Source organism: Corylus avellana, chromosome ca1 (assembly GCF_901000735.1).
Source record: "Corylus avellana chromosome ca1, CavTom2PMs-1.0".
NCBI lineage: Eukaryota > Viridiplantae > Streptophyta > Magnoliopsida > Fagales > Betulaceae > Corylus > Corylus avellana.
In genome coordinates, this window is record NC_081541.1 from 35,549,395 (window position 1) to 35,576,544 (window position 27,150).

The 27,150-nt window shown below is 37.4% G+C and overlaps 4 protein-coding genes across 4 annotated transcripts; 2 read left to right on the forward strand and 2 right to left on the reverse strand.

Annotated features, from left to right (window-relative positions):
* The first annotated feature begins 8,469 nt into the window (after positions 1-8,469).
* On the forward strand, positions 8,470-10,067 carry LOC132167622 (allene oxide synthase 1, chloroplastic-like). The gene has a single exon (XM_059578629.1). It carries the CDS (start codon positions 8,470-8,472, stop codon positions 9,937-9,939), a length of 1,470 nt encoding a protein of 489 aa, XP_059434612.1. The 3' UTR covers positions 9,940-10,067.
* A 5,408-nt stretch (positions 10,068-15,475) lies between these two features.
* Positions 15,476-17,231, reverse strand: LOC132164170 (allene oxide synthase 3-like). The gene has a single exon (XM_059574611.1). The coding sequence runs from the start codon at positions 17,132-17,134 to the stop codon at positions 15,641-15,643; it is 1,494 nt and encodes a 497-aa protein (XP_059430594.1). The 5' UTR covers positions 17,135-17,231; the 3' UTR covers positions 15,476-15,640.
* A 2,200-nt stretch (positions 17,232-19,431) lies between these two features.
* Positions 19,432-24,216, reverse strand: LOC132168208 (uncharacterized). The gene is made up of 7 exons (XM_059579332.1): positions 24,082-24,216; positions 23,687-23,852; positions 23,546-23,604; positions 22,923-23,041; positions 21,826-22,063; positions 20,752-20,875; positions 19,432-19,683 (listed from the first exon to the last, which is right to left on the reverse strand). Exons 1-7 carry the CDS (start codon positions 24,139-24,141, stop codon positions 19,604-19,606), a joined length of 846 nt encoding a protein of 281 aa, XP_059435315.1. The 5' UTR covers positions 24,142-24,216; the 3' UTR covers positions 19,432-19,603.
* A 350-nt stretch (positions 24,217-24,566) lies between these two features.
* LOC132170987 (F-box protein SKIP23-like) lies at positions 24,567-25,697 on the forward strand. The gene has a single exon (XM_059582171.1). It carries the CDS (start codon positions 24,567-24,569, stop codon positions 25,695-25,697), a length of 1,131 nt encoding a protein of 376 aa, XP_059438154.1.
* Positions 25,698-27,150: the final 1,453 nt, after the last annotated feature.

Below are 27,150 nucleotides of genomic sequence, written 5' to 3' on the forward strand. Positions count from 1 at the left end.
TCCTTTAGAAGGCACTTCAGCTCTGCTAGCTCCTTTCTTCGGAGGCTCGGCAGACTCGGCAATTGATCTTTCTGAAGCCTCAGCAGAGGACTTCTTCGGTGGAGCAACTTTTGTTGGTCTCTTCGCTATGAAAGCCCTCAAGTATAGCCTCTTATTCTTCTCTGTCATGATAGCATCATAATCCACCTCCAGTGGATGTAGTTCGGCATAAGCCAGAACTTGCCTCACTCGGTTCATCTCTTCTGTGGTTAAAGAACGTTCTTGCTGACCTGAAAATAATAAATTATGTTAAGATTAGCTTTGCTGCAAAAAGAGAAAAATAAAAGAAGACAATGTTCGGTTTATACCTCAATTTGAAGGGGCAATGGTTTCCCGAGGGATACTTGGGTCTCTGATTACTTTTAAAGGTGCAAATTCCCATTCACCTTGGACAAAGAAAAATTCATCTTTCCATCCATTGTTTCTGGTATAAAAGCTCCTGAAGGAGAGGAGCTTTAATCTTTTCCGAGTTTGGAAGGTAAACAAATGGCCGGTTCTAGGACCCTTTGATAGTCTGTACACCTTCAGAAATTCCATGACAGTAAGGGGATGTTCTGTCCCAAGAACCTTCGGCCAAACAATCATGCAAGCAAAGAAGGTTCTCCAACCATTTGGTATAGTTGATGAGGAGCTATTCGAATGTAGCTCAATAGTTCACGAACTATCCTCGGGAAGGATAATCTAAAACCTATCCGAAACATATCCATATATAAGCAAACTTCATTTTTGTCAACATCAACCATAGCTCCAGTTCCTTCGTTATCAAAGCGCAGTTGTACCGAATTAGGGATGCAACAGATTTAACAAACTTCAGGTTCAGCCTGATCTATTAAAGTTGTTTCCCATGTAGCTGGGTATGAATTACCCAATACACTGGGACCAGCACCACCTCTACGACTCATCAGGTACCGAAATTCGGGGACTAGTTGATGAGGAATAAAAGGATAACCTTGTTGAATTAGAAGGTGGGTAACACTTAAACGAAGATGACCAACAAATGGTTCAACCAGAGGAAGAAGAAAATCTAAATAATGGAGTATTAGGCTATTTGGATGGACAAAAGGCTCGGCAGAAGGGACAAACTCAACCGCAGTTCTAAAATATACCACTCTTAAGAAATAGTATTAAGTAGAGCAATCCGAATGAAGGAGTGCCAGTTATGAAAAACCTAGCACAAGCTTGAAGAAAGACGACAATGGCTTCTGTTGGAATGAAAATAGGGGGTGAATGAAGGTGAAAACGGTTTAAAAAGGCTTCTGAAAGGTGAAACACAAGCTGTGCATTTAAAACCCTAGTAGTTAGGGTTCCTCGAGAAGGCGCGCCATTTAATTCTTACCCCTTGTGCATATGATGACACATGGTTACTTGATTTTTTAATTGCAATAGGCTTGACACGTGGTTAAAAGAGGGAAGATAAATCGTTTGTCGCTCCAAATATTCCCTCTTGAAATTCAAAAGTTCTAAAATTTAATTTTTGAGGGCCAACTCACCTTGTTTTACCGAAGACAAGGCCGAACTAATGAAAGCTGACCCATTCTTAGAAATATGAAATTTCCATAGTCTGTCAAACTAGGAAATTGGGGGGTAACTGTTGGATCATGGATCAGCCATACTAAGCCCAACAAAACAATCATTCGGCCCATAATACAAGCTCGGTTATTTACACCTGCTTACCGAACTTAAGTTTGGTAATTTTATACCCACCTAAGTCCGGTATGCAACACTCAATTCAAAGACTCGGTAAACCGAGTCTAGCATGTACTCCCAAAGGTTCTCCTCGGGAGGCTTTATTTGCTTACGTGGCATTCTCCTATTATTCATCAATACAATATATGACATGTGGATCCTCGGTAGGACCACTATGCCAGATAAGCAGCTACTATCTGATGCCTATAAAAGAAGGTCTCATCTCAGTTTTTTGGTGACTTATTTTTCCTTAATTGGATATTCTCAACTCTCTTCATTTCATTTATAATCCTCAAAGTTTATATTTTCTCTTATACACAGTAACTGATTTAGGCGTCGGAGCTAGGGGTAGCAAAATGGGTACCTGACACGACCCGATTACAACCCGCGGATACCCGTTACACGATTAGCCTATACCCAGACACGACCCGTTTAGCTAAACAGGTAATCGGGTCTGACACGATTATGACATGAAAATAGCCGGGTAACCCGACACGACCCGTTTTACCTGTTTAAAATAATCGGGTCTAATCGGGTAGACACGACCCGTTTTACTTGTTTAAAATAATCGGGTCTAATCGGGTAGACCCGACCCGATTACCATAAACAATAATTTAAAAATAAAAATAAAAATTATAATAATAATATTATAATACTAATACATCAATACAGTCAATGCAAAAAATTGAGTTTCAAGATATTAAAGGCTTTTAATAAAGGAAAAAAAAAGAAAAAAAAAAAAAAAAGAGAAAGAAGGAAAATGGCTGTAATTGTACTCCAAAAAAAATTACTAAACTCATAATTTCACTTAAACTTAAAATAAGCAAGCATATTGACTAAGGTTATTTATTAAAATAATTTTTAGTATAAAGAAATTTAATTTTGCTCAAATTACATTTCACTAAAAAAGAATTATGTATATTTCAGCACAAAATATAATATCTATAATCTGTTGAAATTAAATGTCTCATAACGTAGATGAATTTTACAAATCATTTGAAGAAAAAAAAAATTAAGGGCAAAAAGCAAGAAGAATTTTTTAAATTAAAATCATTTAATTAAATATTTAAATATAAAAAAGGCCCTACCTAAATTTGTTGTCTTAGGCCTCAAAATTCTATATCTCATTTTCTCTTGTCAAAAGTAATATCTAAACCAATAGAAATTCATTTTTTTTTTTTTTAAATACGAATACTAGATAACATTCGTTCTGGAGATATGCTAGAGGCAAGATGCCACATTATCTTGTTTTTGCTTTGTCCTTTTCCCTAAAAAAAAAAAAAAATGGTGTGGCATCTTGCCATGTGGACTTTTATGGACAAAATATAGAGTTTTTATTAGATTTTAGAATTTCTCTTTGTTCTGCTTTTGCTACATGTTTTCCTTGTGTTTCTTTTGTGTCCTCCAAAATTGATAGGACTTTAAAATCGTAATTGAATTTGTGATAGATCGCAATTAAATTTTGATCCAATTGTTATTTTTGGATAAACCAAAAAAAAAAAAAAAGCATTTAACATTGATAGAACCGAATTATACAAACCACCAAAAGCCAAAAGGTCTCATTCAATCATTCTCAAATAAGGAACTTTCTCTCTCTTCTCTCTCTCTCTCCCCATTGCTCTCTCTGTTTCTTTCTTTTTTTACAGGTTTTGAAGAAGATTCAATCTGGGTGTTTCCAGATCCTGCAAGAGCCCAAACTACCAAAAGGGTCTCATTCTCAAAGAAGGAGCTTTCTCTCTCTTCTCTCTCTTCTCTCTCTCTCCCCATTGCTCTCTCTGTTTCTTCATTTTTTTACAGGTTTTGAAGAAGTTTCCAGATCCAACAATGACGAGTGAAAGAGGCAGACGACTTATTCTAAAAAAAAAAAAGGTCTGGCGGGTCAACCCGCTAGACCCGCACAGTAACCGTGTCTGGCGGGTCAACCCGTCAGACCCACCGGGTCGACCCGCCAGACACGAAATTACCGGGTCTTAATCGGGTAGACCTGATTACGACCCGAACCTGATAAGCTCAAACTCAATACCTATTTTTTCGTGTCGTGTTCGTGTCGGGTTCGCAGGTCGTGTCAAAATTGCCAGCTCTAGTCGGAGCTACTCCCCGCCGGCCAACACCTGCGCTTTGATCATTTTCTTATTATTTTGTAGTAAGGTGATTCTTCGGACATCACAACATTCACAGGGTTCATGCTACGTCATCATTCAAAAAATTGTGTTTAAACAGGTTATATATAATTTTAATATAGGATATGATACAAAGGGGGCAATTGAGAGAGGGCAGGTTAGGTACAGTGATACCCATGTTCTTGGTGGGGTGTGATATACATATATTAGTAATCCCACTGTTCCCACAGGCACAAAGACAAAAGCAAATCAATATATGTATATATATATGAACACAAACTTATATACGATCGATATTGGAAACCACCTTTCTCTCTCACTCTCTCTCTCTCTCTCTACTCGTTTGGCATAAGCTTATGTCGGTAGGTGATGCCGTTCTAGTTGTGTTGGGCTATTAACAACCTCTCTTTATTCTTTTTTTGGACTTTTTGTTAATTGTATTTCTAATATTAGTTTAGTTCTTTCTTCCTTTCAAAGTTAGAATGCTTTGAAAGTTTCTCGATGTGCCAACTTTCGTGCACATGCTCTAGATAAATGGGTAGCTTGGTCGCTTCCAATCTTGTTTTTTGAAGCATTCTCACAAAATTTCCTATTCTCTTATATATATATAACAAAAAGTAATTAGTATGAAATCAATAATCATGATGGGGTCACTGATGACCCTAGCCAATTGTTTATGCTTCTTTTGATTTGGGCCCCGGCCAAGGGTAGCATCGAACCCATAATTTGGTCACCCAAGGTGAGTTCTCGATGTGCCAACTTTCGTGCACATGCTCTAGATAAATGGGTCGCTTTCAATCTTGTTTTTGGAAGTATTCTCACACAGTCTCCTATTCTCTTTTTAAAAAAATTTGCAACACACCCTCCTAATGTTTCAAAAATTTGCAATTCAACCTCTCCGTCACTCATTTTTGTCTAAGAAAACGGAAAATCTATCATGTGCGTCTCACATGCATTTTTTAGTCCCATTCTCCCCAAATTGCCCCTAAAAAATTTTAAAAATAATAAAAAATTAAAAAAGGGGAAACTTCACTTTAGCATCCTAAACTTCCACGCAATTTGACAAGCCCCCCCTAAACTTTCAAATCTCTCAATTTGGACCCCAGAACTATCAATTGCTCTCATTGTGGACTCCTTCGTCACTTTTAGCCATTAAAAAGACCAAAAAAAGACTAAAATATCCTTGAATTTCATTTTTTTTTAAATAAAAAAAATGTTTTGGAATTAAGGGTAAAGTTAAAATTTTATACAAAAGTCAAGGGTATAAACGTTATGTAACGTTTAAAATCTGACAGATGGTCCACATTGAGAGCAATTGAAAGTTCAGGGGTCCAAAGTGAGATATTTGAAAGTTTGAGGGGTTTGTCAAATCACGTGCAAGTTTAAGGGGCTACGCTGAAGTTTATCCTAAAAATAATAAAAATAGAGGACAATTGGGGGTGGCGGGCCATTAAGGGGTGGCTGGCAACTCCCTTTGCTACGGCCACCCCCAGTTGTTCCTATATATATATATATATATTTGAAAACTTTACATTAGACCCCCAAACTACCACACGATTTGACAATTCCCTTAAACTTTAAAACCTCTCAATTTGGACCCTTAAACTTTCAATTGCAATTAATTTGAACTCATCCGTCAATTTTTGCCATTAAAACCCTACAATGACAAAATTTCCCTTAAAAAAAAAAAAAAAAAAAATTAAAAGGTCAAAGGTGGCCCAACCGTGGGTCACCTTGTGATTTGTTTTTTTTATTTTATCATATATATATTTTTTAAAAAAATTTAATTTGAAATTAAGGGTAAATTTGAAATTTTATAAAAAATTCAGGGGTATAAACGTCATTGTATCACTTTTAATGGTTAAAATTTGACGGATGGGTTCAAATTTATTGCAATTAAAAGTTCAGGAGTCCAAATTTGACGGAGGGGTTCAAATTAATTGTAGTTGAAAGTTCAAGAGTTCAAATTTGACGGAGGGGTATATATGTATGAGTTTGGTACTGAAAAGAAATATATATTATAGTATGCTGCCATTTTTTCAACGATCAAAATTTATTTTTAATTTTTTTAATGAAAAAAAAATGACATGTTCTAACTTTATCTATTTTTAAATTACAGCACATGCCATGTGCTCTAATTTTTTTAAAGCACGTAAGTCAAATCTCATTTCGGAAGTAATATGTGAATTCATTGCTTTATTCGATCACTGCATTTCCTTCACTGCAATGTTGGAGACTAAGCTCATATATTTGTGCTAAGTATTTTTGTTTAATCTAATCATAAGGTTATTTAAAAGTGATAAATGCCCACACCGTATACTATTTCCAATTAATTGGCCTCGCCTGAACTAACCGGTGCTCATAGGAGGTCTCTCACAATCTCCTGTTTGAATTGGTAGGGACGAAGAAATTATCGAGATCTGATCCAACGTACGGTCACTCATCCATTCCATTGGGCTCCTATTAATTGCAAGTATTGAATCCAGTTGGTGATCAGAAATGATGACTTATGGTGGTGCACCATTACCTACAATGATTAAAAATTTCAGAGATGTAAATAAAATGAATTACCATACTAATTATATTTCACAATGTGACACTTTCATAAGCTTTAGCTGTACAAATTACCTAGAGGGTTGTTGAAAAGCCAATCACAATTTTTTAAAGCGAATCCAGTTGGTGATCAGAAATGATGACTTATGGTGGTGCACCATTACCTATAATGATTAAAGATTTCTGAGATGTAAATAAAAGGAATTACCGTACTAATTATATTTCACAATGTGACACTTTCATAAGCTTTAGCTGTGCAAATTACCTAGAGGGTTGTTGAAAAGCCAATCAAAGAATTAATTTTCTTCAAACTATTACCCCCTATATGTATATGATTGGCTTTCAACAACACTCTAGGGTAATTTGTACAGCTAAAGCTTAATTAAATGCCAATAACTATTTTGTAATGTTAAACGTGTTCTGTAATGTTAAACGTGTTCTTCTCCTTAAGGTGGTCCTAAAAAAGAAATTTTTTTAGAAATTACTCTTTTGATCTTTTTTTTTTTTTTTTTTTTTTCCAAACCAAACTAAAAGTCAGTTTCTTCTCTTGTCGTTGAACCTCAAACCAAAACTTGATTCTTACCGGGTGAGATGAACAAGAAGACGCAGGAGGTGTTTAATGCGGCTGCAATGACAATGACAAGCCATAGGGATGGTGATGAAGCAGAAGGCACCGGATCAAAGCCGTGGATGGCCGGGACAGCGGCAGAGAGATCAAATTGGGCTGCGAATGGCGGAACCCAACACTGGGCCATGGCAAGAGGTGGTGCTGAGTTGTATGATTGTTGGTGAAGGCAAAAAGCTGCCAGATTGCATTTTTTTTTCCTGTTTTTGTTTTTTTTTAATATGGTCATATATAATTGTAAGATCTACAAAAATATTGACTATCAAGAAAAAGTAAACAAGACAAGACAAAAAAAAAAAAAAAAGGAAGGCCGAAGAGGCAAATCTTTTGGCTTTGTGGCCCATTTTAAGCCCATAGTTGGCTCATTCTGGCCACAAATGCCGATAACAAAATTCCGGCCAAAAGTTGCCGATGACAAAATTTCAGCCAAAAGTTGTCGATATCAAAATTTCGATCAAAGTAACCGGTGCAGGCCAAAAAGTTGCCGATGCTTAAGAGCAAGCCACAGTCGCTAAAGTTCAAGTTCAAGAGCATGTTTCAAATCAGGTGTCATCAACTCCAGTCACTTGATATGTTCAAAATCAACGATCACTAACGGACCATTCATCTTGGGGGGCTTGTTAAGGATGTAAATCCTTTTGATTAATGATGATTTGATTTGTAATTATTGATTATTTAATTTGTTATTAATTATCCTTAATTCAATGGATTTGTTTTGTATTTGAAATTATGTTAAAGCTTTATAAATAGAGCTATATAATCAAATCATTCATCAAGGAAAGATATAGCCTATAATGGCTTTAGCATGTGGATGTAAGGTATATGTAGAACCACCTTAATCTCTGTGTTTATTCTATTTCCTTTATTATTATTATTCCGCTTATATATACATATATATATATATATATATATATACCCTTAAAAATTAATTTTTCTCCCACCCCAAATTTTTTTTTTAAAAAAAAAAAAAATTTGCATCCCCAAAGTAAAATTCTAGCTCCTCCCCCGACTTTAGCATACCAAAACAATCTTCTCAGCAAATTAAAGTAGCCAATGAAAAATCATGTCCACTTGCCTTCCTAGTAAGGAATAATTCTAAAGTTTCTCTTGTATCTCTATAAAAATAATACAACTCTTAAAATCATTATTGAACTTATAATTAATCACTATTAAATTTTGATTAAATAGTAATTTTTAAACACATTTTCATTTTTAAACCAGCAAATGTACACTGTGTTGGATAAGAAATAGAACGTCGGCTAAAAAAGTTGACAGAAAAACCATAGTCTGCCGAGAGGCGAGAGGGAAATGAATAGAGAAAAGAGGTAGGGCCCAAGTGTGCCAAGTGAGTTGATATATATAATATGTTAGCAAGAGGCAAAGGACACTCAGCAACCAGCATTCAGCTAGCCTCCTAGTCCAACACCAAGCATTAAGCCATTAACCATGTCTGCAAATTCTTCTTCTTCCTCGTCCAGCTCTGCAAAACTCCCATTAAAGCCCATCCCCGGAAACTATGGCCTCCCCTTTGTTGGACCCATCAAAGACCGCCGAGACTACTTCTACAACCAAGGCCAGGAAATGTTTTTCCGAACCAGAATAGAGAAACACCAATCCACCGTCTTCCGAACCAATATGCCTCCCGGCCCTTTCATTTCCTCCAACCCTAGAGTCGTTACTGTTCTTGATGCTATCAGCTTTCCCATTCTCTTTGACACTTCAAAAGTTGAAAACCTCAACGTTTTTGAGGGCACTTACATGCCCTCCACATCCTTCACCGGCGGCTACCGTGTTTGCGCTTACCTCGACCCCTCCGAACCCAACCACACTCTTCTCAAGCGTTGGTTTTTCTCTCTTCTCGCTGCCCGCCACCACAGCTTCATCCCGCTCTTCCGAAACTCCTTGTCGGAGCTTTTCGTCAACCTCGAAGATAAGTTATCAGACAAACCCGGGGAAGCATACTTCAATACCATTAGCGAACAAATGTCTTTCAACTTCGTGTTTAGGCTCTTCTGTGATCGAAATCCTTCCGATACTAAACTCGGATCGGACGGTCCCAATCTCTTGGACACGTGGCTTTTTGTCCAACTTGCCCCGTTGATGACACTCGGATTATCCAAGTGGCTAAACGGTCTTGAAGATTTGTTGTTGCACACTTTTCCTTTACCGTCATTTCTGGTGAAATCAGGATATAAGAAGCTTTACGGTGCGTTTTATGAGTCAACGAAGCCGGTTTTGGATGAAGCAGTTGAGGTTTTTGGGCTTAAAAGAGATGAAGCTTGCCATAACCTACTCTACATGGCTGGTTTCAATACATATGCAGGAATGAAGACGGCGTTTCCCAGTCTGATCAAGTGGGTTGGATTAGCAGGAGAAAAGTTACACCAGCAGTTGGCTGATGAGATCAGGACCGTTGTTAGAGATGAAGGTGGGAAGATTACTTTATCTGCGTTGAATAAGATGACTTTAACAAAGTCGGTGGTCTACGAAGCATTGAGGATAGAACCTCCGGTTCCCTACCAGTACGGGAAGGCAAAGGAGGATTTAGTGGTCGAAAGCCATGATGCTGCATTTGAGATCAAGAAGGGGGAGATGATCTTCGGATATCAGCCGTTGGCTACCAAGGATCCCAAGATTTTTGACAACCCGGAGGAGTTTGTGGGCCATAGGTTTGTGGGTGAGGGAGAGAAGCTGCTCAAGTACCTTTACTGGTCGAACGGACGTGAGACTGAGGATCCAACGGTGGACAATAAGCAGTGTCCGGGGAAGGATCTGGTGATGCTATTGTCTAGGGTAATGTTGGTGGAGCTTTTCATCCGTTATGACACGTTTACGGTTGAGGCTGGAAGGTTGCCGTTGGGATCATCGGTGACGTTCAAGTCGTTGACCAATGCCACGGGGTCCACGGGGAGTTGATCTGGGTCAACGATAAACCCTTTCCTTTCACAGTTTGACTCATGCTTTGTTGACCAAGTACTTCGGTCTTCGTGGCATATATGCCAAATTTGCCAATAATCAAATGGGTTGGGTTTGTCAGTTTGTGTTAATTTTGAGTTGTAAGGTACAGCCGTGCAGACTATTTAAAGGTTGAACCATGCCATTTTTTTTTATTTGATTTTTTTATTTAAATAAAATCGTTTGCGTGGTCAATTTACTTACCAACATTTAAATCTCTACCTTTATGTATAGTCTACTTTACCTACAAACATTTTTCTGTAAGTAGAAGATGTGACCGAGTTATATCATCCAATTCAATACAATAAAAATGTAGACCTGAATGCACTTTTTAACGGTGGATATGTATAGGCCTCTAAAGTCGAATTACCTCAAATCTCTCTAATCTCTCTCTTGCTTTTCACTGTTCTTTTCTTATTTTATATTTTACATAACTTTTTACAACATACAACTGCATAACCAATTATATATATATATGCAAACTCTTTGTTTAGGGTTAGGGATTGATGGGCTTTCCATGTGGGGAGAAGTGGTGAGTGGTCAACAATCAAGGTGAGGAAATTTGAAGAAGACGATGGATGATGTTAGTGCTACAACTGGAAGCTTACGTACCCGGAAGCCATGGCCGTCGCTTTCCGCGCTATGGAAATTTGTCAACATATATAATATATAAGGTCCTCATAAGGATAAGATAGATCTTCCTGGTTTTGCCTAAGCGACCAAAACCTTCATGTATACGTAATTCCCACTTCAAACTTCAAACGTATCTGCATGCATGCTTTCTATTCAAGGGGCGCGGTGTTATTTTGAGACTCAGACAACTGAACTAGGCTTCACCAGGAAATTATATATATATAATTCAGGTAATTAACAGTGGGTTATATATAATATTAATATAGGATATGAGACAAAGGGGGGCAATTGAGCGAGGCCAGGGCAGGTTAGGTACAGTGATACCCACGTTCTTGGTGAGGTGCCATATAAATATATTAGTAATCCCACTGTTCCCACAGGCACAAAGACAAAAGCAAATCAATATATATATGAACACAAACTTATATACTATAGATATTGGGAACCACCCCCCTCTCTCTTTCTCTCAATATATATATATATATATATATATATATATATATAATCGTTTGGCATAAGCTTATGTAGGTAGGTGATGCTCTTCTGGTTGTGTTGGCTATTAACCTCTCTTTATATTTTTGTGGACTTTTGTTAATTGTATTTTTTATATTAGTTTAGCTATTTCTTCCTTTCAAAGTTAGAATGCTTTGAATGTTTATTGATGTGCCAACTTTTGTACACATGTTCTAGATAAATGGATCGCTTCCAATCTTGTTTTTGGAAGCATTCTCACAATATCTCCTATTCTCTTTTTATATATATATATATATATATATATATATAACAAAAAGTAATTAGTATGAAATCAATAATCATGATGGGGCCACGGGTGACCCTAGAGACAGTAATTGTTTATGGTTCTTTTGATTTGGGCCTTGGCCAACAAAGGGTAGCATCAAACCCATAATTTGGTCACCCGAGGTGAGTTCTCGGTGTGCCAACTTTTGTGCACATAGTCTAGATAAATAGGTCGCTTCCAATCTTATTTTTGGAAGCATTCTCACATAATCTTCTATTCTCTTTTTTATATATATAACAAAAGGTAATTAGTATGAAATCAATAATCCTAATGGGGTCACGGGTGACCCTAGCTAGTTGTTTATGCTTCTTTTAATTTGGGCCCCGGCCAACAAAGCGCAATCAAAAAATTATTACCCCTTGTAGAAATCCAGTGGCTATGAAGCGCCACCAAAAAATTATTATCCATTGTAGAAATCAAACAAAAAAACCACGTTCGTAGATAAACAACACCGATCCGACAACTATACCATGAAAGACAATAAAAGATTGAGTTATGGGTAAGATTTATATGCTACCGGAGATAGAACGACGTGGTGGCAGGCAGTTTTGGGGAGAGAGATAAACTAGGGTTGGGGATTTTTTCGTGGGTCACCTGCGTGGGGTGTAGGGTTATTTCTTTTAATTCTTAACACTTACCAAAGTGGCGCCGTTTTGGTAAGTGTAAGGAAACTCTAATTTCAAGCAAAACGGCGTTGTTTTGCTTGCTTGTTTTAATATGATTTTTTTTTTCCAAAAAGGGCATTTTGGTAACTTACACTTGTCAAAACGATGTAGTTTTAAATTTTTCATCATATTTGACAGTAATGACTAACGGAGTGGCCAAATTGCAATTGTTTGGTAGTTTGGAAGATACTTTATCACTTTCTGAACATTAGGGGGTTAAAATGAAAACGGCTGGTAATTTGAGGGGCTTTCTTATATTTTTTCCAATTTTTTTTTTTTTTTTTTTATAAAAAGGCATTGTAGTAACTTACCCATAACAAAACGACGTCGTTTTGCAGTTTTCGTCCAAATTGACAGTTTCGACTAACAGAGTGGCAAAAAGACAATAGTTTGGTAATTTGGGGGGCTACTTTATCACTTTTGGAACATTATAGGGCTCAATCGAAAACGACTTGTAGTTTGGGGGGCTTTTTTATATTTTTCTCTTTATATTTTACATAACTTTTTACAACATACAACTACATAGCCAATTTTTTATTTTATTTTTTATATAGTAATAGAAAATAAGGACAATTCTAATAACTTGTCTACTTCTTTATGAGTGTGTTTGGCATTGTGATTTTATAGACAAAAAATGTGATTTTAAACCAAATCATAAAAAACTGATTATTTAGAATTGCGTTTTTAAAAAATTGTGATTTGAAAATGCAGATTTTTACATTTTTAAATCACAAATAAGGAGGGTTTTTTTTTTAAAAAAAAAAAAAACGCTCAATTTTAAAGATCAAATCAGAATTTTGCTAAACATTGTAGTGCATTTTTAAAAATTACATTTTTAAATCACATATTTAAAATTACAATCTCAAACAAACCCTACGTCCTAAAGCCGAGTAAACTTTGGAAAGCACCTTTTATCTCATTAAGCCTCATGGCTTTTCAAACCCCCTTTCTTGGGCCTGAAGCCTTATTGATTGGCTGAAAGGAAGTAACAAAGGCAACAGCTAGAGCCCAACATTAAGGCCCAGGATTGAGCATAAGGCCAGGATGAAATAGATTAGGGGTTTTCTGAGGAAGACAATGATTGCAACTTGCCTTCTGTAGTCTGATAGATTAAAATAATTACTAAGTGATTAATTTTTTTATATATATATAAACTTAAGTTTTTAGAATAACTAGTAATTTAAAATGGTATCAGATCCAAAGGTCATGGGATCGAACCTTGATTCTATCAAATAACCCCCCATTTAAATTAGATATTTCACGTGTTGAGTCTCACCTATTAAAAAGAAAGTTGAGCCCACACGTAAAGAAAAGTGTTAAAGTAATGATTAAGTAATTAAATTAATTTACTTCTTCTTATAAATTTAAACTTTTAAAACAACTTGTAGTTTAACATGCAGACCCATCACAAAATCCTGGCCCAAAAATCTCTTTATTGTAGTTTTTGTGGATATCAAGCCTCAATTATTGTTGAATAGTGGGTTCCGTAAGGACCGTAACCCTTCTATTTTCTCTCAATCCTCGTCCAAATAAAAGATGTGACAGCTGGTTGAGACTAATTATTTGCTTCTCTTTTTCACTCTTGTCTGGGCTAATTATGTCTAAACAAAACATTATATATATAGATATCTTTCTTTATATATACAAACTCTTTGTTTAGGGTTGGGGATTGATGGGCTTTCCATGTGGGGAGAAGTGGTGAGTGGTCAACGTACAGTCAAGGTGAGGAAATTTGAAGAAGACGATGGATGATGTTAGTGCTACAACTGGAAGCCTACGTACACGGAAGCCATGGTCGTCGCTTTCCGCACTGTGGAAACTTGGTCAACATATATAGTATATAAGGTCCTCATAAGGATATGATAGATCTTCCTGGTTTTGCCTAAGCTACCAAAACCTTCACGTATACGTAATTCCCACTTCAAACTTCAAACGTCCCCCTGCATGCATGCTTTCTATTCAAGGGGCGGCGGTGTTATTTTGAGACTCAGACAACTGAATTAGGCTTCTCCAGGAAATTATATATATATATATAGATAGATAATGCAGGTAATTAACAGTGGGTTATATCTAATATTAATATAGGATATGTGACAAAGGGGGCAATTGAGCGAGGCCAGGGAAGGTTAGGTACAGTGATACCCACGTTCTCGGTGGGGTGCGATTTACATATATTAGTAATCCCACTGTTCCCACAGGCACAAAGACAAAAGCAAATCAATATATATATATATATATATATATATATATATGAACACAACGATCGATATTGGAAACCACCTCTCTCTCTCTCTCTATATACATATATATAGAGAGAGAGAGGTGGCTTGGCATAAGTTTATGTTGGTAGGTGATGCCTGGTTGTGTTGGCTATTAACAACCTTTCTTTATTCTTTTTTTGGACTTTTTGTTAATTGTATTTATGATATTAATTTAGTTATTTCTTTCTTTTAAAATTAAAATGCTTTGAAAGTTTTTCGATGTGCCAACTTTCGTGCATATGTTCTAGATAAATGGATCGCTTCCAATCTTATTTTTGGAAACATTCTCACATAATCTTATATTTTCTTTTTATATATATAACAAAAGGTAACTAGTATGAAATCAATAATCATGATGGGTCACGGGTGACCCTAGCCAATTGTTTATGCTTCTTTTGATTTGGGCCCCGGCCAACAAAGAGTAGCATGAACCCATCATTTGGTCACCGGCCCGAGGTGAGCAAGTATATTCCAAAGTTTTATTATCGGAATTGCTACAAAATTATTTGACAATGAATCTCAATCCCAGATCTCGATCAGTAGGTAAAATACATATAACCCACGTACGTGTACAACTTGACAAAAAATAAAAGCTGAGCCGACGTGATATGACTTGTTTGAGGACAAATCATGTGTGGCAAGTAATGTTTTACCTTACTCTATTATTTTTTTTCATTTCAAAGTTTACGTGGCTTATTCTTTTTACTAAAAAATCAATCCTCATGAATCATGCGTTTTACCTTACTCTATTATTTTTTTCATTTCAAAGTTTACGTGGCTTATTCTTTTTACTAAAAAAATCAATCCTCATGAATCATGCGTTTTACCTTACTCTATTATTTTTTTTCATTTCAAAGTTTACGTGGCTTATTCTTTTTACTAAAAAAATCAATCCTCATGAATCATGCGTTTTACCTTACTCTATTATTTTTTTTCATTTCAAAGTTTACGTGGCTTATTCTTTTTACTAAAAAAATCAATCCTCATGAATCATGCACCAAAAAAAAAAAAGCCTTGAATTGAATGAATGAAAAATAAAAAGCAATGTATATTATGAGCAGGTAAATCAAATTTCTAAAGGATAAATTGATCACACAAATGCTTTTCTTTAAATCAACCCAAAAATAAATAAATAAATAAATAAATTAAATAAAAGAAGAAAGACATGCACAATGGGAAGAGCTTTACAATGATCAAATGAGCTGAGCTCCATGCAAACTCAAGTACTACTTCAATTCCACACAACATGATAAGTGAAATTAAACTATATATGAAAGAAAGGGTTTATATATAGTTGACCAAGATCAACTCCCCGTGGCCTTGGTCAACGACTTGAACGTAACCGATGATCCTAACGGCAACCTTCCAGCCTCAACCGTAAATGTGTCATAACGGAGGAAAAGCTCCACCAACATTACCCTAGACAATAGAACCACCAGATCTTTCCCCGGACACTGCTTATTCCCCACCGTTGGATCATCAATCTCACGTCCGTTCGACCAGTAAAGGTACTTGAGCAGCCTCTCTCCCTCACCCACAAACCTATGGCCCACAAATTCCTCCGGGTTTTCAAAAATCTTGGGATCCTTGGTAGCCAACGGCTGATATCCGAAGATCATCTCCCCCTTCTTGATCTCAAAAGCAGCATCGTGGCTGTAGACCACTAAATCCTCCTTTGCCTTCCCGTACTGGAAGGGAACCGGAGGTTCTATCCTCAATGCTTCGTAGACAACTGACTTCGTTAAAGTCATCTTATTCAACGCAGATAAAGTGATCCCACCTTCATTTCTAACAACGGTCCTGATCTCATCAGCCAACTGCCGGTGTAACTTTTCTCCTGCCAATCCGACCCACTTGATCAGACCGGGAAACGTCGTCTTCATTCCACCGTACGCATTGAAACCAGCCATGAAGACTAGGTTATGGCAAGCCTCATCTCTTTTAAGCCCGAAATCCTCAGTCGCTTTATCCAAAATCGGCTTCGTTGACTCATAAAACGCACCGTATAGCTTCTTATATCTGGACTTCACCAGAAATGATGGTAAAGGAATGGTGTGCAACAACAAATCTTCAAGATAGTTTAGCCACTTGGATAACCCAAGTGTCATCAACGGCGCAAGTTGGACAAAAAGCCACATGTCAAACAGTTTGGGACCGTCCGATCCGAGTTTTGTGTCGGAAGGGCTTCGATCAGAGAAGAGCCTAAACACGAAGTTGAAGGACATGCTGTCACTAAGAGTGTTGAAGTATGCTTCCCCGGGTTTGTCGGATAACTGATCTTCGAGGTTGATGAAAAGCTCCGACAAGGAGTTTCGGAAGAGCGGGATGAAGCTGTGGTGGCGGGCGGCGAGAAGAGAGAAAAACCAGCGCTTGAAAACGGTGTGGTTGGGTTCGGAGGGGTCGAGGTAGGCGCAAACACGGTAGCCGCCGGTGAAGGATTTGGAGGGCATGTAAGTGCCGTCGAGAACGTCGAGTTTTTCAACCTTTGACGTGTCGAAGAGTATGGGAAAGCTGATAGCATCAAGAACAGCAATGACTCTGGGGTTGGAGGAAATGAAAGGGCCGGGAGGCATATTGGTTCGGAAGACGGTAGATTGGTGTTTCTCGATCCTGGTTCGGAAGAAGGTTTCGAGGCCTTGGTTGTAGAAGTAGTCGAGGCGGTCTTTGATGGGTCCGAGAAATGGGAGGCCGTATTTGCCGGGGATGGGCTTTAGTGGGAGTTTTGATGGAGGAGATGCAGAGTGATCATCAATGGAAGAGGAGGAGGGTTGGAGTTTGAAGGAAGAATTTGCAGACATGGCTGGGAGTTTCGAAAATGAATATTAATGGTTGGTGTTGGGGAATGGGAAGGCTGGTCGCTACTTAAATGTCTCTATTTCTCTTTTGTGATTTGTATGTATTACTTGGTTTCTTCTATATATATACATATATATATATATATATATATATATGAGTTGCTGACCCTAAAAAAAAAATTTAGTAGTGATCTTCCAGCTTGTAAAATAGATTATTCAGCAGTAGATTGAGTTAAGCAGAGACGGCTTGTTTCTTTTATTCATTTCCTCTCAAAAGATTTTTTTTTTTTTTTTTTTTTTTTTTTTTTTTTAAGGGATTCTCTCAAAGTGTTTAGCCCATCCAACCTTTTTTCTTAGCCGTAGATTTAGGTCACTCTCATATTCTTTCGTAGATTTTCTTTAAATTAAAGCTACTTTTTCTTCTTTATTCAAATTTTTTTTTTTAACTTTTTAAATATTATTTTTTAAAACTTTCTCTTTATTCTATATTCTTTTATGATTACTTTAATCTTTCTTTTGTAACTATTATATTTTTCTATCATAGTCTCATACGGTCACTCCTATCCTATTGTTAGCTGACATTCTCCCTCAATTCAGTTTTCTAATGAAAGATTAGCAAATTTGTCGGCCACTTCATTGGCTTGGCGACTTGCATGCCTCACCTCTCAGTTGAAAAATTGTTGTAGACTAACTTTTGCATCATTCACTACCATCCCATACTCGTCCTTACATGGTTCTTCTCGCCGTAAATTATTACTCTTTGTACTCTTATCTTTTAATGATAACTTCTTATTGGTGGTCTCCACTTTTACCTTACCTCCCAGTTGAAAAATTGTTGTAAGCTAACTTTTGCATCATTCACTACCATCCTGTACTCGCCCTTACATGGTCCTTCTCGCCGTAAATTATTACTCTTTGTACTCTTATCTTTTAATGATAATTTCTTATTGGTGGTCTCCACTTTTGCCTAACCTCTCAATTGGAAAATTGGTGTAGGCTAACTTTTGCATCATTCGCTACCATCTTATACTCTTACATATTCTTTTCGCTGTAAGTTATTACTCTTTGTACTCTTATCTTTTAATGATAACTTCTTATATTTGGTCTCTACTTTTGCCTTACTTTCCAGTTGGAAAACTATTGTAAGTTAATTTTTGCATCATTCACCACCATCCCATACTCTTCTCGCCGTAAATCATTAACAACCGCCGTAAATTATTAATCTTTCTACTCTATCTTTTAATGGTACTTCAAAGCGAGGCAAATTTATGTATGTTGTATTCCATTTAAATTTCAAATTTGTTTAGTCAGAATAATCATAAAAAGAGGCGTTCCGGTTTGGGGCTTTTAAGAGTGATGGTGAGCGGTGAGAGAATTTAGTAGCAGAAGAGAAGAATTCATTGGTGCAGTACCAGTAGCGTCGTAGTGATTGCAACTGGACATGACTTTCCCACTCCCTACTTCGCTTAGAAGACATGTTTTCGTACGTTTTAGCTGTGAAGGAGTTATTGGCAATTAAGGTACAATAGGGGTAATAGTTTCAACTTTGAAGGAAATGCATCAAAAATATGTGATTCACGTGAATCCTATGAAAAATATCGTATAAAGATAAGAGTCCGTTTGAGAGTGTGTTTTTAAATTAAATCATAATTTTGGAGTATTTGAAATTGCGATTTTAAAAATGCAAATTTTAAAATCGTGAAAAAATTTTATGCAATTTTAACATGTTTTACCAAACGCCTGTGTAATTTTACAAAGTGGCGATTTCAAAAACATAATTTTTAAAATCGCATTTATTGAAATCAGAATATAACTACTATTATAATTATAATTAGATCTTGGAAATCTTTAATTTCAATTTACAGATCTGGGAAAAGGAATGTCCCCTTTAAATATTATTATATGTAGAATATTAAAACTTTATAATGCTGTCCTCCATCATTTCTCACAAACGTTTTAAACGTTTTATCATAATGCTGGCTGCGGATTGGTTTGAACTTTGAATTATTGGTCCGTAGAAGAAGAAATAAAGAATGGAGGCACTTTTGGTACATGACAGACACGTTTAATTTACATGCCCCATAAAAAATAAAAATAAAAAATTGACCAAATCAATGTTCTTCGGGAGAAGAATATGTTATTCTACATAGCTACCATTCTTTGAGAGTTAGTTATTTTCCAAACATCCTTTATAAAAATAAATAAATTAATCACCAGTGATTAATATTTTCAGAAGCAACCCGGTAATTGTCTTTTTAACAACTGTGCTGGCGAAAAGAGAAGAGGGAGAAGTGAGAACAAAATGAAAATAACAAAATTTTATAACTGCTCATCCATTGATACAGTAATAAGTTACTGTTTACACTTGCACATAACTCAAAACCACCTTAAGGGAAGAAGAAGAAGAATGAAGATTTAGGAAGCACCTCATATTCTTGCAGATCCAATCTCAGGTCATCAGCTCAATACAGCCTAAAACATGCCTATATCTGGGGGTGGTCCATACACAGTCCTCCACGAATATGGAATGACCCATTTACCACCTTCATTGCCTAAGCAAAAGCCAATGACACAAAGATCACAAATCTACGGTTAAAACGGCTCTTCCTAAAATACTCAAACTATTAGATAATCTTGTGTGAATTTACAAAATTCCCAATGGCAAATGTTAATATTCATATGCAATTTTCAATAATGAAGTTACTGTGATAATAAAATTCAGAATCTACACAAATCTAGGCTAAAATCTGGAGTGAAAAGAAAATAAGGAAGCCAAACTTAATGAAATGAATTCCAGAGAATTCTGGAACAACACTATAAAACGAATATGCCAAATTAATGATAAAATTTCAAGCACATATCAGCATCCTATAACAATTCAAAATGACGTAGAAATCACTGCATGAATGCACTGCAAGAAAAACTATGAAAAGGTACAAGAATGAATATACATCTCTTTTTTTTTTTTTTTTTTTCCTGTAAAATTATTCTCAACTAAACAATGTAGTATTGGAAACTTTTCAAAGATTTCCAAGCCATCAAAGCGATTTTTCAGAATTAACCTGTTGAACGATTACACATCGGAAACAAGAATCAGCCAGAAAATATCTCCACATGAAACAAACAGAGCATCATAAGGAGTAAAAAATCATAAAGATAAAATGAATTAATAGGAATGGTGTTCCGGCCTAGAGATAAAAAATTTGATGTGGAAATGAATCCATGGAAAATATTTGGGTAAAGAAGATTAAACGTTAAACAGCTTAAACTTCCAAAGACCTTGCAATTTCAGTTATCAGGCTACACTGTGTTGGCCAGTGAATGGCGTAGGTGAAGGTGGCAGAGGGTTTTGCCCCATGTCGATGACATCCCCAAGCTTCAAGTTGCTTTAAAGCATGTGCTGGTCTTAACATCCATAAGATGCGAAATATATGCCCTAAATTCTTATATTTGACAATTGCAAAAAGAGCACTACAATGGTAACAATAAGAAAGCTCAAAATGGGGGATTTCAAGATATGTGACTGTAGTCATATGGCCATGTGGCAATGATTAGATTTTCAGCTCGATCAGATAGTCACTCACACAAAGGCCTTATATAATGGGGGTGGGGAAACATACCATGGAAATTACTGGGACTTAGCCCCAGAAGTTTGCTTGCCGCCTCAGCCAAATGGAAAGCTTCTGGCATGTTGTCCCCTTCTGAGCAGTAGCATAATAAGCAGGTGACCTTCAAACCTTTGGCCTGATCAACAAACCAAAACCTTTTGTAAGTCAAACTTGCCTTGCTCTGCAAAACTGAACAGCTGGCATACAAATTAACACAATTTAATTACAATTTTTCTCCCCGGACAAAGTTTTCCTCCAAACTGGGTTGGAAGAATTTCCTTCAACCTAGTCTATAAAAGTAACATGTGTTCATTTTTTTAATGATATGTGAGATGCACATAAGTTTTTAATAAAATGTATTCCAACTTTGTCCTTGCTATTAAAAAAACATGTGCATCTCACATGTTCAAGGGACGCATATTACTTTTATAGACTAGATTGAAGGATATTCCTCCAAACCAGTTTGGATGAAAACTTTGTCCTTTCTCCCCTAAGGATACTATGAGAAAGAGAGAGAGAGTAGTCCACAATTTATGGACTCAAGCCAAAGTGCTCGAAATAGATGAGATGTCAGGCATGACAGATCACCTTGATCTAGAAGCAAGGATGATGCTATATTATAGTCCGAAGTAGTAACTTTTTTTTATCCTGCCTTCTGCAGGTTTTGTCGTAGTATAAGTATGCATGCATGAACTCTAGTGGATTAACAGCTAGTTGATGCAGGTCTTGTCTCAACTGTTATATAACACCAATAATGTGTGTGTGTGAGAGAGAGAGAGAGAGAGGTGTCCCACATATCATGGAAGTCATAAACCTAATTCCATACAATGAGAGTTGTCATAGAAAATATGGTATAGCAAAATAACTCCACATAAGCAGCCCAGAAATTAGAAACAAAAACTGGAAGGGGGAAATAGGTGGTCACTAATGGAGTAATAAATACTTAGATGAGGAAGACTACTAACCGAACACATAGATGAACAACCATATACCATAACGTGTGAATCTCTTCTTTTTCTCTTTCAGGACAAAGATGTAATTTGCACAAAAAGTTTATCATCATAATCGTACTTAAACAAACAATACCTTGAAACAAGAAAAAAGTGCAGCAAAGGGCAAGCTTGGATAGTAATCTTCTTCTTCTAGTTCATCTTCAAAAGGCAGATTTTCTTCCGGCGTGGCATTTCCTTCAGCTAAAGTGCTGAGATATTTCCAACCCCTCTGGGTAGGGTTGTATTCCTGCAGTTTTTTCCACCCAAGTCCCTCACAGTAATCATCTGTTCCATCGGTACTGGTGCTAGACAAATAGTATGTCTGCAAACCACTGATGTGATAAAGCATAAATAACATTGCAAAAGAAATGGCTCTAGATGGACGCATAAACAAGCACCCAGACAACCAAGTTCAAAAGTAACTCAACCAACTTGTTACAAAGAAGGCATTTTGTTTCACGTGAGTCTCAGTCATGTCTTAATCTCACATTTCTTGATAGATTCCCACAGTAGAAAAATTTATGCTAAAACATTTATTATTTTTTTTTTCTAAAACCTTTATTCAAAATGCACTTTCTCATGTGAATGAAAGAAATGTTGAGAGAGAGAGAGAGAGTGAGTGAGTGAGGCAGAGAACAGCTCAAGAGATATTGAACTACGCAAGATTTCCTTTGTTTTAATAGTTAAAAGAAAGATATCAGGTCACTAATTCTATTGGTTGAAATATAAGAGCACAAATAAAACTCTTTTTGTGTGCCTATCCTTTTGTTTTTATTTTATTTTTTTGATAAGTAGAAAATGAGGGTGTAACACATGGACTCTCTAAGAGGTCATCCATCCTAATACTACTCTCACTTGAGCACAGTTAACTGTGGAGCTTTGATGAGAAGCAGTGCATTAGTGCTTGTATGAGCAAATAGCAATAGTTACATAGAAAGATATCAGATCACTAATTTTATTGGTGAAATAAGGGCCCAAAGAAAACTGGTTCTGTGTGCCTATTGTAGAAGTCCAAAAGCCCATCCCTAGTACTTGCAACTTCAAAAGACTTTGCAGTCAGTTGAGCATGTGTCCTGGAATACTAAGTTGCGTCGGTACAGGCGTCTGAATCATAATATTCCAACCAGAGAAGAATCCATAGCATCTAAAGAGTACCGAAAACTAACTAAAAGCATAATTATTGATCTATACCTTGACATATCAATATTTCGCCACCTCCCAAAGTCTAAGCTAGACAGCACAATGACATGTTTCTTCCCACTAGCAGCAGCAAAATCAGCCAAGTTTTTAGCAAATTCAACCATCATCCCCTGCTTGAATGATCATTCAAATACTTCAGAATTTTCCTTCCAGGATTGAGAATTAGTAGTACAAACAGGACATAAAAAAAACCAAGAGCACAGCCATGGAAAAGTATCAAGCAAGAAGAATAAACCTGTTTTCCAACTTTCTCTATCTTTTGCATTCGCAAGAAACAGTATATAGAAAAGCAAATATATTGAGAGGCATGAGGAATGTCAAACAGGATAGTGATGGCATAATCAAGAAGAACCACCAAGAAATGAATAAAGCATTAGGTGCTCATCAATCAGTCCTAAAAGGCAAGCAATATTGCTCAAAAAATTGAATTGTTTAATTGTCCCAAGATAGACACATTCTCAACAGGCTTCATATCTAAATACCTCATTCAACTCCTAACATCATCATAGACCTTTTACATTGTTGCATCAAACTAATTTGAGAAAAACGGAGATAAAATAAATAAATAAATAAGCAGTGAACAAAAAGAAAAAGAGCTAAGCTAGAGTCTTGACCTTAACAACTGGGGACCTTTGTTGGAGAAGAGTCAACCCAATAGGCAACGAATCATACGCTGAGAAACCAGAGTGAAAAAGGTTACATTATCCTTACTCACAAGTAATATTTAATACGACATTGCGAGAGGGCAGAAGTACCTTCGAGAGGAAGAGCGAGCTCGCCCTGAGGAAGCGGCCCGTAAGCGTCGTTTCCTACACAGGGAAGAACGTGAGGATCGTCCAAGTACCCAATTCTCTCCGCTCTCGTTGACGATACAATAAGATCCACTGCCAGCTGCCCCACATTCCCAATCGACAGCGCAGGCTTCACCAAATAAATAACTAAGTAAAACGAAATTCGTAGCGATTCTAATCCTCTGTTAGGTTGCCGAGAAAACAAAGCAAAAGAAAAGAAAACGGAAACTTAAGTTCCAATTATTTTCTTTTCCTACATTTTCTTGGCAACCAAACGGAGCTCAAGTTTCACAGAAAACTCACTTTAAACTAAACGAATTATATAATACGAAGAAAAGCCATAATAATAGAAAACGAACCAGGACTAGAGTGGTGCACTCCTCGTGAAGGTGCTTGCCCTCTTCTACAATGAATTGCATTTTAGAGCGTAAACCAGGTAACAGAGAGATTGGGAATCAAGCTTCACCGATTGGGTGCCCTTTAGGTGACTAGTTCTTGAGCTTGGAGAAGAAGCTAGGGGTTTGGGCCCCAAGCAAATTAACTGTTTGGGCCTTCAGGCTTTGTAAATTTAAAATGAGTGGCCAGATTTTGGGCCTTCAATTGGGAAGCCCGATCGAGGATACTCCCTATGTGTCTCTCTTTAAATAGTCGGTTGATATTTTACATATTTCAAAATAAATCCTTTTTTTTTTGGGTTTTATTAACAAATCCCAATTGGACTAGGAATTCGTAGTCCAATTGGGATTTGTCTTTGCATTAAACTCTATTTAAAGCCCAATTGAGTTACGGATCCACCGACCTGTTCACTTTCACCCATTCCACACAACCGGACACAGTCCACGCGATGGCCGACTTGGTGTCTTCCCTGCCGATTACTCCACAGCATCGAGCTGCATGGCTCATGCTTCCCGGGGACGAAGAAGACGAGGATACTCATACCCGTTGCTTCCTCAACATTGCAGAGAAAAAGGTGTACAAAATCAAGAACGCCTTCGAGCCGTTCCCTGATGCTTGGTGCGTCGGCTCCTCTCACGGGTGGCTCATTCTTTTGGATGAAAAAGCAAACCCACATCTCTTTAATCCCTTCTCCAACGCAACAATTCAACTCCCATCTTTTCCTGCTCATCTCAAACCAGCCGTCCCCGAAGCCTACTTCATCGAATGCTGGCGGAAGCACTTTATCGTCAAAGCTGTTTTGTTGTCGGACGACGACAACAAATCTGCTGCGGTGGTAGTAATCTACGGAACCCCATCAAGGCTTGCGTTTTGTAAGGATGTCGACAACACTTGGAGCGACTTCGGTGGCACTGGCACGCGTGGAGAAGAGTATTCTGATATCATCTTCTACAACAATCAGCTTTATGCTTTGACAGACTTTGGCTCGGTCCAAGTGTGGGATTTTCGCAGCCCCAGTCCCAAAGAAATCATGAATTTGAGACCTTCTGGCCGGTCAACTGTAAACGTCGATATGGAAAACTTCCCACGAGACAAGTTTTCGAATCTGTTTTACTTGGTGGAATCGTCGGGAGATCTTCTGCTTGTGAATCGGGTTTTCGGCAACTTTGTTAATTCAGAGGGTGTAGCGATTGATGAGGCCGGGCTTCTTGATACAGAGGATACTCATCCTCTGGTTTGTCCGTACAGAACAAAGCAATTCCACGTCTATAAATTAGACAGCATTAGCAACACATGGGAGAAGGTGGAGTCTTTACCCGACCGAGCAATGTTTTTGGGTGGAAATCATTCTGTGTCGCTGTCTACTTCGGATCTTCATGAGGGTTGTGAATCCAATACTATCTACTTCACCGATGATAATTGGGATCAGATGAACGAGGATTACTTGTATGGCGGGCATGATCTGGGCCAATTCAACTTGGCATCAGGAAATTTACAAACAGGCGTTCAATTCTGCTACCTCTACTCTGAGAGGATGGATCCGCCACCCTTTTGGATAATTCCACCACAAAACAATTAATGCCCTCCTTTTCTTTTCCTTTTTTTTTTTTTTTTTTTTTTTCTATTTTCGGTTGATAGTCTTTGGTGCATGCGAACTGTAGTTGTCTTTTGTAATTCTTCCTCGCAGTTTCTGTTGTACCGGCTTTTTAATCCATTCGATTCGAGCAATTAATGAATGCTGTATTGAGTTTACTGAAATTGAATTTGAAGAATGCAAATTATTGGTTGCTATATCAAGATCGATATAATAAATATAAGACTTACAAACGAAGAAAAATATGGTAAAATAGGGAAGTGGCATGCAAGCAATTAAAACAAAATTGCAGATGGTTTCAATTACATTGCATTACTTCAAGAAGAATGACAACTCTTTTTTTTTTTTTTTTTACATGTCCGCACAAGAGAGGAGGGGGATTCGCTTCATTAAACATGGTCCCAGGTGATAATGGCAACTTATTCTAAACTACATAAATTCCAGAAGTGGTTTCCTGAGTGTAGAGTGCTTAGCTGGTTCAGAAGGCAGAGAGAAGGGATTAACAATATAAATGAAACAAAAGCCCTGTTTGTTTTTTGTTTTTTCTTTCATTTTAGAGTACGAAATTCAATCTAGCAATTCACCATTGTCATGGTGTTCTCCTCCATTCACAAGTGGTGCTATTGATGCTATTGATGCTGCCGATGCTTTTGGATCATAGGGCTTGGTCTTTAGTTTGAAAGCAAACTTTTTCAAGATCGCGTTCCAACCCCCCTTTGTTTTCACCAGCTTCTCGATCTCTTGTTTCATGCCGAAGCATTCTTTCTCAAGCTCAGAAACACGTTCCCTCATGTCATCAACTGCTACAAGTTGGTTTCCTGTGGTGCCTGCTTGGACAGAGACATCGTTTCTGGCCAGAGCAAGATTCCCACTGGGATTTTGTGAGTTCTCGAGGTTCTCGGAGACAAAGACCCAACCAGCAACAGAGGTGCGGAGCCGAAGTTGTTTAAAGAATAATACTTGGACAATCACACGAAGTGGCAACCTCTCGTTCTAGGCTGCATGGGTGCTGGCTTCCAAGGAGAGCTTCTGGCAGTTCATGAGCCTGCAGATTTGTTCCCTTTCAGAATCTGTTAGCCAGGAATGAGCCTGAAAGATAAGAAAGACAAGAAGTTATCCAGAGTGAAAAAGGTTACATTACTACATAATCCTTACTCACAAGTAATATTTAATACGCCATTGCGAGAGGGCAGAAGTACCTTCGAGAGGAAGAGAGAGCTCGCCCTGAGGAAGCGGCCCGTACGCGTCGTTTCCTACACAGCGAAGAACGTGAGGATCGTCCAAGTACCCGATTCTCTCCGCTCTCGTTGACGATACCATAAGATCCACTGCCAGCTGCCCCACATTCCCAATCGACTGCGCAGGCTTCACCAAATAAATAAGTAAAACGAAATTCGAAGTGATTCTAATCCTCCGTTCGGTTACCGAGAAAAAAAAA

What these genes read in the sequence shown, in the direction of transcription:
- LOC132167622 (XM_059578629.1), top strand. Translation starts at nt 8,470, where the DNA reads ATGTCTGCAAATTCTTCTTCTTCCTCGTCCAGCTCTGCAAAACTCCCA.
- LOC132168208 (XM_059579332.1), bottom strand. Translation starts at nt 24,141, where the DNA reads ATGCAATTCATTGTAGAAGAGGGCAAGCACCTTCACGAGGAGTGCACC. An exon ending in AAAGGTCCCCAGTTGTTAAG is followed by an intron (nt 23,042 to 23,545) that starts GTCAAGACTCTA and finishes TCATTCAAGCAG; the next exon opens with GGGATGATGGTTGAATTTGC. An exon ending in CGAAATATTGATATGTCAAG is followed by an intron (nt 22,064 to 22,922) that starts GTATAGATCAAT and finishes TTATCACATCAG; the next exon opens with TGGTTTGCAGACATACTATT.
- LOC132170987 (XM_059582171.1), top strand. Translation starts at nt 24,567, where the DNA reads ATGGCCGACTTGGTGTCTTCCCTGCCGATTACTCCACAGCATCGAGCT.
- LOC132164170 (XM_059574611.1), bottom strand. Translation starts at nt 17,134, where the DNA reads ATGTCTGCAAATTCTTCCTTCAAACTCCAACCCTCCTCCTCTTCCATT.